At 32.5% G+C, this 14,437-nt stretch overlaps 1 protein-coding gene across 9 annotated transcripts in view; it reads right to left on the reverse strand.

Annotated features, from left to right (window-relative positions):
• LOC128238861 (lebercilin-like) overlaps window positions 1-14,437 on the reverse strand; it is a 24,056-nt gene continuing 9,619 nt past the window's right edge. For 2 of the 9 annotated variants that reach the window (XM_052955150.1, XM_052955147.1), the window contains 8 exons: window positions 10,695-10,739; window positions 8,606-9,108; window positions 8,058-8,195; window positions 7,101-7,331; window positions 6,348-6,386; window positions 5,857-5,940; window positions 4,449-4,553; window positions 1-3,879 (listed from right to left, as the gene is read on the reverse strand). In XM_052955150.1, the coding sequence (XP_052811110.1) occupies window positions 2,815-3,879; window positions 4,449-4,553; window positions 5,857-5,940; window positions 6,348-6,386; window positions 7,101-7,331; window positions 8,058-8,195; window positions 8,606-9,108; window positions 10,695-10,739 (2,210 nt within the window). In that variant the 3' untranslated portion in view covers window positions 1-2,814. Of the gene's footprint in view, window positions 3,880-4,448; window positions 4,554-5,856; window positions 5,941-6,347; window positions 6,387-7,100; window positions 7,332-8,057; window positions 8,196-8,605; window positions 9,109-10,694; window positions 10,740-12,851; window positions 13,180-14,437 lie in introns of those variants that run through there. The other 7 variants (XM_052955152.1, XM_052955149.1, XM_052955154.1 and 4 more) reach the window with 6 other exon arrangements.

A 14,437-nucleotide genomic window follows, 5' to 3' on the forward strand; every position in this document is an offset into this window, starting at 1 on the left:
TTCATATAGCATTTTTATTTTGATATTTATTCTATCTATCAGTACATAAAAGCATGAAACCTGACAAAAAATATTACAAGTGCAAATGATTGTGTGCCCTGTTATTTCAAATGGCACTAATCATCAGTTAGAACCATACAAAAACATGTTCATGCAATAATGACATAACTCATACAAAGAAGAAAACAAATGGAGGGATTCAAAGGGGTTTCTTCTTCCAAGTTTGTTCCATATTTTTAATAGCATTTATAAATATCCTTGCGTAGACCACAATTAATAAATAAATTGTTTGGCCTTCTTTGACCAACTTACAAAATTTCACTTGAAACAAAAGGGGTTTTTTTATCTCCGGTAGTCAGCAGTGCTTAAATCCACATAACTATGCCAGACCGATTTCAGTAACAGAAAATGGCAAAAAAAAATCATTTCTGATTTTTTCCTCTTTTTAAAAAAAATCTAAGTCAGTAAAAAATGTAATATTTTTTGCCACTTTTAAATACTAATCAAATGCGTTGGAAAGTAGGAAAAGCACATCAAAAAACCTACCTACCCACCTTTCAAAATGAGGGTGGGGTAAGGCCAATCAAGGTATTTTTTAATTGTGGTCTTATTTCCTTCTTATGATTTTTGCATAATAGAAATACTCTCTCAGGGGGTCGTTTCCATAAAGGAGGATTTTAGTCGTAACTTCAATTTTCCTCAGCTTTGTGTTCATTTTCAAAGTTGGCTAAAGTTTAATTACCACAGGTATGCAGTTAAATAACGAAACTATGACACTACAATGATTCAATTTACGACTAAGATCGCGATCTTTTTTGAAACAGCCCTCTTTCTCCTTAACATAAGACTTGTGTCAAAAACAAAATACAATATACATTATAGAAGAGAGTTGAAATTCAAAGAAAAATTCAATAACAGATTCACTAACAGATTCTCAATAAATATATATATATACTAAATAATGTAAAAGCTTTTGTTCTGTAAATGATTATGCAAACATATTTTGACTAATGTGGGAAATTGGCATGGGGTTAATGCCTGCTTCAATCTTAAGAATGTAAGTGTTCTTCATTGGCTATGTTTTACTCTTTTCTTTACTTCAATGCAATGTGACATACATGTATATTAATATCGCATCCAGTTTTCTATGCCTTTAAATTACACAGTTATTTACTGATGATAAGGTACAATAGAATGTGACCATAGAATGTGATATTTGTCAAGATGAGGTTGAGGTGAATATCACTTTTTTATGTCCCATTCTATTCATGATTTATAACATGCTTTTAGTAAAAATCTCATTTTGAACCAAAACAGCTATCGATTACGTCCAAAAAAGTTTTTTTAACTAAAGAACTTCACTGACATTTATTATTTTCCGACCTTTTTATCATACTGACGTACGACATCATGTCACATGATACCTATGCATTTACAACATATCACTTTTTGCCCATGTTTATCAATAGTTTGTCACGTGACAGACCCTCGACTAATGAAAATAGGTGAAATATGCAAAGCAAATAATAAATACATATATATAAAGACAATAGATAATGAAATTGATGTAATTATCAAATGAACCATTTATTCATTTTATAACTGAACACACTTAAATTCCCTTAGTTTCCACATAAATTTTGCAAACATAAATATTATGCACATGAAATAAATTTTTGACCAAATTTCACCTTAACGGAAAAGGTACATGTAAACTTTGCAATTTGCAAAAAAGTTTTTTTGAAGTACCTTTTGTTAATAAATTTCAATTCAGATGTTAAACCATGGTCGGTGTCATATTGTAATTTTATGGACATGTTTTGGCATTGTAATTACTATCTAACGCATTTTACCTTTTAGTGTTGTTCACCCCATGCCAAAAAATGATTAAGTATTTGATTGAAATTTTATGACTTTGTATAAATGATGACGAATAGAAATAAAATAAATGCACTTTTCCATTAAAGCATTAACAAACAATTTTAGTAATATGTATACAATTTGAAAGTAAATGAAGATTAGTATACTCTTCATGATTTCTTTATGTGTGATTATCTATATGCTTGTATTATTGTTCTAAAAATACATAATTTAAAACATAATTATATAAACATATCACTACAATATTTATGACAATAATTTACTACCAGCAGGTCAAAAGAACAATTTCATCAATGATTACTGGCAAACTATCGTACTGCCCTTAGACATTCAACATTGCATACATTTCAGTTTCTTTTTGTCAAGATTTTAAAACAAAACCAAAATAAAAATAAAAATAAATAAATGTTAAAGTTACTGAATCTAACTTTGCATTTATATACAGTGTGGTATGGCAAATAAATCCCTTTTGGCAAAACAAAAAGTGAAAAGTAAAACAAACACTGTATGAAAACCGGCTATTAAAAAAACATTTTTCGAATTTACAGTAGAAAAAGATGTTATTTTAAAGCTTTAGTACCATTACCGGGAAGTTATTAATATCTATCTTTAATATCCATAAACAGTGTGATAAAATAAGAGAAAATTTATTGTGTAGTTAAAATGCAATTTTGTTCAACGTTGTCAAAACAAAACCAGACGTCGTAATAAAAAGCACTTACAAATAAATATACAAACAACACGAATCACAGAATGTTTTTTTATATATACTGAATGGTCCTACCGCAAGATCTATAACTGAGAAAAATTATTTTAACATAAATATACAATTCTTAACACAATTATAAATATTATAATATTATTATTATCACAGATTTGATAAATGTCTTTAATAAAACATAATTGCCTTTTTGTTCATTTTTTAAAACCTTTTCACAAAATTACTTCTTCTATATCATCGTCAAAATGATCGACTGCATTTACAGTAGGACGTGAACTGAAAGCGGTCGTTGTCTGTTTCGGACGACGCGGAAGTGAGGCATTAGCATTTGTCCGAACCTGAGATTTATGTAAGTCTTCATCATTTACTAGCGCACTTCCACCACCAAACAAAGTCGCTGAATTTTCCCGGTTAGCTTTAAAGGCTCCAGTCTGATTGCGCGAAGGCCCATCCTCTTCCCAGGGGAATTTTGACCGAGAATCCCTTGCTTGACTTTTTTGAGCAGGTTTCGAGGTCGAGAAAATGTCATTATGTTTAGGGCCCTCTTTTTCCGACGAACCAAACAGATCATCAAGTAACCTTGATTTTTGTGCTGGCTTTGGTGGGGCTGTTGACCTCGACTTAGAATCATCATCATCGAACAACGAAAATGTCTTGGTTGCCCCCTTTGAGGTTGCTCCACTCTGATTTGACCCAAATGTTGGGTTATAACCGCCACTTTCTAAATGATTCACATCATCTCGCTTTTTCCTACCAGGACCTACAGTGAAGCCATTATTTGGCGCTCGATCCTTGTGCGCTGGTTTACCCTTATGCAAATTTTCGGTAGGTTTTGTGAAAGTGTAACTCTTTTTGCTTGACACCGAGTCAATGCTATCCTCTTTCACCTGAGTAACAAAGAAAGGATCATCCAACGGAGCTTTATTTTCTTTTTCCTTTTTCTTTCCAGCGCCACCTTCATCAATTTCTCGCAATTTCGCCAGAATGTCATCTTTCTTCTTTCTCTCTGCCTGTATTGAAACATCATCCTCAAACCGCCTTCGTTCCTCAGCTGCGCGTCTTTCTTGTTCCAACCGCTCCCGTTCCCGTCTATCTCGTTCTTCCTTTTCCCGTTTCTCCCTCCGTTCCCGTTCTCTCTCTTCACGCTCCCGTTTTTCCCGTTCTCTCTGTTCCCGTTCCAGGGATTCCCGTTTCATCCTCTCTCGTTCTTCTCGCATCCTGCGATCCTCCATGTCCTGCTGAGCCTCCTCATTCAGTCTTCTCTCCCGCTCTGCAGCCTGAAGAAAGAGAGAAATAAGATATCAAATCTGAAAAGCTTTTTTTACACAAGATAACTACACAATTAATACCAACTCATTGTTATAATATCCATCCACTCTTTCCTAATGATGTGTTGTTTCACATACTGTACATCTATGGGTTATTTTTTTGAATCCCTCTTTTAGTTTTCAATCCGTGAGATTTGGAGGAAATTTTTATTAAAAAAATTGTATCTTCAATCTGGAAAGGCAATTAAGTACCAAGGATTTGCTTGTGTCCAAGGTTTGATCCCTAGAGGACCTGATTGATTTATATCTACAATCTTTGACTATTTGCAATTACTTCAGGTGAAAAATTATCAAGCATACTAAATGAAGATACTCAAGGCTTTCTTCTCAATTCTGTGTAAACTATTGTTTTGTGCTTCATTTACATATTCTTTGTTTTAATGCATTACATATTTTGGTCTTTGTTAATTTTGATTATGCTCAAATTTGTAGAACTAAACTAATTGTAAACATTTTATCAGAATAAATATTGTTTAAACCAAGCATACTAAATACTCTAATAATGGATAACCTCGTACCTCCTGTCTTTCTCTCTCCTCCCTCTCACGCCGCTCCGTGTTGAGGCGTTCATCTTCCTCCGCCATCTCACGCAACTCCTTCTCACGACGGATCTTGTCCGCATGCTGTCAGAGAAAATGAATATGTTACATGTAATATACAAACACATTTTAAACAGTGCGTCTAATTTTGAACATATTGTTTTACTAATAAATCCATTGCGTGTATCAAATATTTAAAAAACATTAAAAATGCAAATTTGTGCACATAAGATGCCATTTATAACACAATTCTCATCACGAAAAAACGGGAGTGCTAAATTTAAGATACACACAATATAATCTCAGAGATTCTGTGATACTTTCTAACAATGATGAAGCAATAACCTGAAATAAAGTAATTTTATGGCTAGTTTCGTTTAGATAGCTTAATGTACATCTGTATTTATCATTTTGTAACAGTTCATAATCAATATCTACAAAAGTCATATGCTTAACAGTTTACAGATGTTGATTATTTGTAGGAATATTTTTCAATTCCACATTCTAATCTAGGATTTTTTACCAGTCTGGTTACATGTAACTACGGAGGAATTTACATAATAAAGGCTGTATAGAATGTTTTGTTTGTTTCCGATTTGACTTCCCCAAAATAATGAGATATGTAGGCCGGGATTATTTTTTTAAGGAAAAATTTGTGTCTGAATATCATCATCACACGGGCACCCTTTGGTGCTATAAATAGAGTCAATTTAAGCCTCTTTCCTTATCAGGAAGAAATGTACAGAGAAGAGAAGAAAAAATAACGGTAGAAACAAATTGTCATATGGCAGGTAAGAAACAATGTTAGGGTCTGTGGCAAAAATTTGGGTTACAAAGTCAGGAAATCGGAAACAAACAAATATATTTGTTACGCCTAACAGTAAGAAAGACTGAAAATATGAATGGAATACAACACAACAATCATTTAATACATGATCACTTCATGATAGTTTGTGCGGTTAAGAAATGGAAAAATAACAGCAGCATTTTACAACAAAATATTAAGCAAGAAGTAGCTATTTAGAGACCTGTTTAAAAGTAAAATAACCACAGTTTAACATGCATCCCAAGCTTGAGAAAACAGGCCCATTTAATTGCAATTTGTTTTGGCTTTTTAAAAGTTAAGTCTAAATGTTACAAACTCATTTTGGTTTGATATAATCGGATATGAATCATATTGATAGATTAAACCAGTTAAAGGCCGATAATTGAATCACACTTGGTAGAACCCAGTTCTGGTGTCGTTTTTAGAGAGGCCAAGATAATCCCAGGTGTGGATCAATCCCACATCTTCTTAACTCTAAATTCAATAATTCATGTCATAAGCACTTTTTCCATGTCAAAATTGTGATTATTTAAAAAAACAGTGAAATTAGTATTCAGATACCGTAACATTGCTTCCTGATTTATTGTTTCCCGATTTATTGTTTCCTGATATATTGGTTCCTGATATATTGTGTCTTGGGTTTTTCTGCACAAAAGAAACATTTAATGTCATTTACATGTACTTATAAATTTAAGAGCGAACAATATTCAATACTATTTACACTATTGTTACATAACAACTTAAACATTTATGAATGTTTCGCAACAGTATAGCAAGTGCTTATTTTGAATAACGGAATATTTTTATGTGAAAGCATGCACAAAGAACAGACATGTTTACCATGTAAGAAGAAAATGTCACTCATTCTCAGTTTGAAATATATATATTTTTTTATGATGAAAAATGCCTAATAAAATTCAATTTTGTATTATAACGAAGGCAACACCAACGCTACAGCATTTCCTTGATATTTTCTTCAAAAAACAATCAGATTTCACAGAAGGACATTTTCTTCATACACAGGGTTAGGGAAACAGAACATGTATATGTACCTCGTCCACGTATAAAAATTCACCAGGTTTTTTTGAGGCCTGAATATAGATATCGTGTCATGCTTGAATGATATCGTGCAACAGAGATACATGTATGTAATCATGGGGATCGATATAACAATTATGAATAATAAATAACTTTTCATCAGCTTTTTCATTTATAATTTAAGCAGGAATATTTCTCTTTTTTTTAATTACAAATCAAATCAATAAATGAAATAAAGACAAATAGGTAATTTTGGAACATACAAAAGAGAAATATTTCATGAAGCATAATATAGAGAGAAAAACAGTTTAAGTGACCAAAATTTACTATATACTAGCCCACAAACACTGCTGGCAAAATGGGCACAAAACTCGTTCAAAATATCATCTTTTACAAAGCCAAGCTTGTTGAATTGTTAAAGCAAAATATTAAGCTTGGTGATTCTTCAGATTGTGTAATTTGTCGTGGGTATTAATTAGTAACATTTCATTATAACATCATTTTGTATATACAGTCCAATCACTTTAACCTTTAATCTCTGGTATTTAAATGAAAAGGAATAAATGGTACATAAAATGAATCGAATAACACAGTTATTGGTTGGAATAACCATATTTTTGACTGCTCAATTATCTCGTAAATGCAAAAATGACTTATACCATGGTCCACACAACCAAATCACACAACTAATATGCAAGATAATGATGGACAATGATGCATAAACTTCGAATTTAGCAAAACTATTCAAAACAAAAAAAAGTAATTACCATTTTCAGCTCACGTTGCCTCTTCAATTCCTCTCGTCGTTTTTCTTCCATCTTTTTTGCCCGATCACGCGGGGTCATTTTATCCGCCTCAGAAAATGATTGGCGACGTCTTCTAGCAGGTGGTGGGGTTCCATGGGGTGTACCATTATACGAGTTGGGAAGACGGTGTGGCGGTTTCTGCTGAGCCCGATTTACATAGATGTTCTTTATTTGGATCTCCTTTTCTTTTTCCTGAAAAATAAGCAAGCATCACATTGGGCTGATTGTTCAGATCTTTCTCAAAGTTAACCAAATTAACGACATGGTTGCTAACTTTTGAATGCGAAATATTTGATGACATGCTCATTGATTAAGATAAAAACAGTACTGCTGAGTTGTCTGAAATGTTGTTAGAAATACTGCATATCTAATGGGTCTGTTCAATTTTTAAAAGAGTAAAGATTGGATACCCATATGCAACCCATTCTGTTGCACGACACTCATTAATTTAATCATTCTTGGAAAACCATAGCAGTTCTATTCACTTCGTAATAATCAATAAACCAAGTGAATAAACCCGCTATGGCTTTCAAACAATTCTTAGTTAAATAAACATTAAGACAGTATGACACTTCTAGAAATTAGGCATAACAATAATTTTGTGGCCATTGTTTTTGCAATTGCCAAATAGTGAAGCCTCAAAGTTCACAGATTTTTTACAATATTTTGGTCTAATCTGACTAAATAAACAATCATCACCATTTTATGATTGCTTGCTGTTAAATTTAACAGTCCTAATAAAATCCTGAGGTAGAGCGCAATTTGTAAGTACCATGAAAGTTCATGTGTTTTTCCACTTCATTTTACACCGACCTAGATCAAAATAGCACTCTCTGAGTCAGTGAGCAAAATTTTAGTCACATCATAAGTTCTTAGGATGCTTGTGATCTAAAAGCTTGCAAAGAGCCCCTGACTTACCTTGACGGAGTTGTTAAGTTTGTCATTTTCTTCCCTGAGTTGAGCGATTTGTTTATGAACATCTTTGTTCCGGGCCCGCTCAATGCCGATTTCATGCCGATGGTTTTTTTCAAGGTTCTGGATGTAACGCTCCAATTCCTGAAATGGAATTTATAACAAAACATAAATAGCGCGCAAAATTTGGATCCTGTTATGAAGGACTTGATATGGTTTAAAAAATTGGGGCCTTGTATATTTTTAGTAGTAATAATCTTTAAATTAATTTTCAACGATATTGTCTAAAAAGATATACTAAATTTTATTGTGAATAATTTTATGCATCATGCCATGTGAAACTAACCTACTAAGTAATTAAACTGAACCATTATGTTTGCGTAAATGCATATAACACCAAAATCATTGCCAACAAAATGGTTTTAAATATTTGATAAAATTACACATTTTTATTATAATTATGATTTTAAATTATTGTTACATTATAAATCAATAGAATCTTATAATTGAATTATGGATAATATTAACAGCTCAAATGTATTAGAAATGCAAACCTTAATTTTAACATCCTTTGCTTCCATGTCTAATTCTGCATTATTTAATTTTTTATTTAACTCGGCTCTTTCCGGTAATTCTTTTTCGTCTGCTAAACTTTTCAATTTTTTCAATTTGATTTTTGCTTTTTCCAATTCATCCTCGGCATCACGTAAATATCTGTCCGTCTTTTCAAATTTTTCCCGCCATTTTCGAATTTGATCTTTTAAACTTCGCACCTCATTATTCTGTCTTTGTATTAACTGTGGAAGATCGCTTTCACGATCTTCGAACCTTTGTAATGCTTTATCAGTCCGATGCTGAGTTTTCTTTAGTAATTTATTTTCTTCTTTAAGCTCACGAAGTTGCGCTTGAAATTCCTGATTCATGTTTTGTATTTCGTTGATTTTTAGACGCCTTGCGGAGAGAACACGTCTGGTGATATTATCGACATGCGACTCCTGACTAGATCGACCTGTCATCCGGCCACCTCTTCCACGCCCCCGCCCTCGATTTGACCGATCTGAAATAATTATCATTCATAAATTTATGAATATTTATTTATATCGGATTATAAAAAAATTATTATACTATATTGAGGGCTGAATCAATAAACTATATATTGATTATTTTTTTATAATATTACAACTTGTAATTTTTTTATACAATGCTAGCTGAGATGTCCACTGCTTTTGATATATAAAATGCACTTTTCAATTTAAAACAATCATACAATAATGCATTTATAAACAAAGGTAATAAAATTAATTGCAATCCATAGTATAAATAACTTCAAATCTTAAATCTTATCATCCTAGTCTTTGCAAGAAGAGCAAAATTCCATTAACGGTTTAAATCCACTAATACAAAGTTGCAGTATGTACAATGTATTGCATTCTGTTACTAAGGGTAAGGGAAAGGTAACAGAAGAATCAATTTACAAATTAGCAGTTTACTATCAGGGAAGATAGAACAGCTGTCTTAAATTTCAGCTTTAAAGGGAAATGTATATGTACAATATAATTTATGTTGATGTAAAATTATTTTTTTAATTCTAATGCATTATCAATGTTTAAATCTTTTGACTTTAATGATAAAAAAACAAAAAAACATGATTTAGGTATTGTGCGCCTTTAAGCGCGTTGTACATGTAGACTGTCTCATTTGAGTTTGTTTCTTATTAAAAGGTGAAAGCATGATACAGAAAACTCCAATCCAAACTGTGACAATGTTAATAAGTTCTTGGTTTTCAAACAGGGAATGTTAACTTTCATAAGCGGCTAAATCATACAAATAATAATAATAATAAAAATGTTGCTTTTGAAACAAAATCAGAAAACAAATTTCAATGACCATATAGCTGTCAGTGAGCACAAAGTTCTTATATATTATTCAAGGAAACACAATTTTTTTTATTGAATTATAGTATACTTAATTATAGTAAAACTTATAGTCTTTGGTCCAATCCCCCAAAAAGGGCTTCAAAAATCAAACTTCAGTGGCCTATTTGAAAAAAGATAGTAATGCTTAAGATCATAAATTTCCAGGTGTAACTCCATCTTTGGCATAAACTGTGTTTCAATAATAATATCTTATAAGATTTTGCCAGTAACTTTACAGCTAAGATATCTTATTTGAATGGGCCCTGCTCTGAAAATCAAGTAGTGCAAAGCTAGAATCGAAATGACGATCTCTTCCTCCTGATCAGGGTTCCACAATTTAATAATGATCGAAGCAAATATATACAACGAGGCACCTCTGATACCATACGAGTAATTCACAATATAAACCTCTTGTTACCAATGCCATAATTAAGCTCTGACTCTTTTTCAGTGAACCACTGGGAAAAGGCCTGAAAAAAAGGTTATTTTTCCCATCATGCATGATGATTTTGTCAGAATGACAATGTTAAATGTTCCATATTACTGGCATTAGCAAATATCGGCAAATGGTAATGTCATTTTAGGCAAATGGCAGTCAGCCTTGTAAAAAGCAACATCATATTATGGCAACATCAGTTTGGCAAATGGCAGCAAGAGTTAGTAAGCTTTTGAAATATGGAACAACAAAAGCAAGGTCAGGTGACAATATACATAGGTCGTCATATACCTCGCCGCGGAGTGTATACCCCTGTGGCAGCTTGTATATTCTTTCCTGAAATTAATGGTGCAGTACTGTGAAAATGTGGCATTTATTCTTTTTTTAACTTTTTTAGCTCACCTGTCACGTAGTGACAAGGTGAGCTTTTGTGATCACTCTTCGTCCGTCCGTCCGTCCGTCCCTCCGTTCACAATTGCTTGTGAACACAATAGAGGTCACAATTTTGACCTAATCTTTATGAAACTTGGTCAGACTGATCATCTCTATAAAATCTAGGTCAAGTTTGATATTGGGTCATCTGGGGTCAAAAACTAGGTCACTAGGTCAATTAGTAGAAAAACCTTGTGAACACAATAGAGGTCACAATTTTAGCCTAATCTCAATGCAACTTGGTCAGAATGGTCATCTCTATAAAATCTAGGTCAAGTTCGATATTGGGTCATCCGCGGTCAATAATTAGGTCACTAGGTCAATTAGTAGAAAAACCTTGTGAACACAATAGAGGTCACAATTTTAGCCTAATCTCAATGCAACTTGGTCAGAATGATCATCTCTATAAAATGTAGGTCAAGTTCGATATTGGGTCATCCGCGGTCAACAACTAGGTCACTAGGTCAATTAGTACAAAAACCTTGTGAACACAATAGAGGTCACAATTTTAGCCTAATCTCAATGCAAGTTGGTCAGAATAATCATCTCTATAAAATCTAGGTCAAGTTCGATATTGGGTCATCCGCAGTCAATAACTAGGTCACTAGGTCAATTATTAGAAAAACCTTGTGAACACAACAGAGGTCACAATTTTGACCTAATCTTTATGAAACTTGGTCAGACTGATCATCTCTATGAAATCTAGGTCAAGTTCGATATTGGGTCATCTGGGGTCAATAACTAGGTCACTAGGTCAATTAGTAGAAATACCTTGTGAACACATTAGAGGTCACAATTTTAGCCTAATCTCAATGCAACTTGGTCAGAATGATCATCTCTATAAAATCTAGGTCAAGTTCGATATTGGGTCATCCGTGGTCAATAACTAGGTCACTAGGTCAATTAGTAGAAAAACCTTGTGAACACAATAGAGGTCACAATTTTAGCCTAATCTCAATGCAACTTGGTCAGAATGATCATCGCTGTAAAATGTAGGTCAAGTTTGATATTGGGTCATTCACGGTCAATAACTAGGTCACTAGGTCAATTAGTACAAAAACCTTGTGAACACAATAGAGGTCACAATTTTAGCCTAATCTCAATGCAACTTGGTCAGAATGGTCATCTCTATAAAATCTAGGTCAAGTTCGATATTGGGTCATCTGCGGTCTACAGGTGAGCGATACAGGGCCAGCATGGCCCTCTTGTTTATGCATTCTTCCAATATTGGGCCATTTATGAATGTTCTTCTGATTTGTAAATATGATGGTGATAATTAATCAAGGCTGATAAAATTTTGAAATCTCAATCAGTCCCATCCGCAATTTAACAGAATGATATTGATTGATCATTGTAGTGGATTATAGCAGCTGGTTGCTTCAGTCTATTGGTCATCTTGACAAGTTTATTGGGGTATTTAGGAATGTGTGAAGGACAAACAATGTTTGTGTATTAAATTTTCTACTGACTTAGCCATTGTGGACCAAATTAAAGTATAAGAATTTCATTTTTTAGCCATTTCCTGTAACTAAAATCAGTCCAGCATGGTCTAAATTGGTAAAAAAAATATTGGATTTTATCAGCCCTCAGGTGATAATAAACTGCTTTCAGTTCTACTACTGCAGCAGTTTTTATAAAACTTATCACACTGTTTGTGAAATTGTTGAATCTTTTAAATTCTACAATTTCTTATTCCTTATTGTACCCATCATATTTTTGGAATGATTTATAAGAAATAAAATCTTCAGAAATATATATCAGTGGTCGAAATTAGCACAAGCCCGCAAGCCCTGCACTGGTAAAATGTCTTTCGGGCTTGCTCAAATTCTGAATTATATATAGCAGGGCTTGTTCAAAAATTTGATGCTAAGCAATAGTATAATAATTCGGGCTTGTTGATCCAAAAGTCTAATTTTGATGACTGATATATAAAACTTTTTGCACAAATGCAAAGAATTTGACACCTCCAATAAACATGTTTTTCTAAAGTATTGCATTTAAACAATTTTCTTATACCTGAATTAAGAGGCATCCTGATTATAATTCTGTTGAACAATAATCCCAATTTCAAATATTCAGCTTTATTGATTCAAATATCTTAACGTTTACTCCTCTGGGAACACATGTCTATTCCGTAACCTGATTTATTATAAACTTGTGTTTGATTTTGCTAAGACAATTATGCATAATTTATCATCCTCCCTTAGCAATATCACTTTTCCAAACACATATAAACATACAACACTGAATAATTATAATCCACTTTGCGGTAAGAATATTAATACGAAAACCGCGAGTAAATGAAAATTGATTTTTTGCGTAATCCTCGATAACGAAATTGATCTTCTTCTTGAAAAGTCACTATCATCATTGAATGAACTTTCCACCTTAAAAGCCTGCACTTCTAAAAGTCTCCTCATGATAACATTAAGCCATACATACCATTGAAAATATTTAACTTTTATATCTAACGAGAAATTCATACTGTCTTGTAAGCTGTAAAGGTATAACTTGATGGAATTTGATTTTTCATTACAGTATATCAATAAACATTTATATCTTTATAAAGCTATATTTACATTTAAAATGCATTGGCATTTAAAGCAATTAAAAGACAGTTTGATAAGATAATATTTTGATAGAATTCCAATAGTTGTGTTTGATTATACAATTACAAAAACCCAATAAAAGACAATCAAACATATTAATGATTTACTAAAGATTATTGATACTTAACAAAATTTCAAAGTTAACCCAACAGCGACATAAATTATTACAGCAATGGTCAAGGTTTTGTATTAAACATGTTAAATAAATTGATTTAACATTTTACTCTATTTAATGAGTAATTCATTTTGTTACTGGTGCCACTTCTCTTATTTATTTCTACTTTTTTGAAGCTTTCATTTGAGAATGCAACATGATTTGAGTTTTCTTCTTATTAATATTATTAGATATATATGTTGTCTGAAAACAGCAGCGGTTATTATAAACAAACAAGGTGAACACAATAATAAAATCTCAAAACAATCCATCATGGAAATTGATGCTCATTTACACATTTATTGACTCGACTCTAAAACATGTGATTTTGCTTGGAAGAAAAAGTGATATTTCTTAACTTCAGTGAATACAAACAAGTGACTGAACAAGTGACTTAACATAATTTAACTTGACTAAAAAAGTTTCTTTTACTTGACTGAACAAGTATCTTTACTTGACTGAACAAGTGACATGACTTCACTTGACTGAACAAGTGATGTGACTTTACTTGACTGAACAAGTATCTTAACTTGACTGAACAAGAATCTTTACTTGACTGAACAAGTATCTTTACTTGACTGAACAAGTATCTTTACTTGCCTGAACAAGTGACATGACTTTACTTGACAAAACAAGTGACCTTTCTCGACAAAAAACAAGTGACTTTACTTGACAAAATAAGTGACTTTACTTGACTGAAAAAGTATCTTTACTTGACTGAACAAGTATCTTTACTTGACTGAACAAGTGACATGACTTCACTTGACAAAACAAGTGACCTTTCTCGACAAAAAAAAAGTGACTTCACTTGACAAAATAAGTGACTTTACTTGACTGAA

Source organism: Mya arenaria, chromosome 6 (genome assembly GCF_026914265.1).
Source record: "Mya arenaria isolate MELC-2E11 chromosome 6, ASM2691426v1".
Taxonomy (NCBI): domain Eukaryota; kingdom Metazoa; phylum Mollusca; class Bivalvia; order Myida; family Myidae; genus Mya; species Mya arenaria.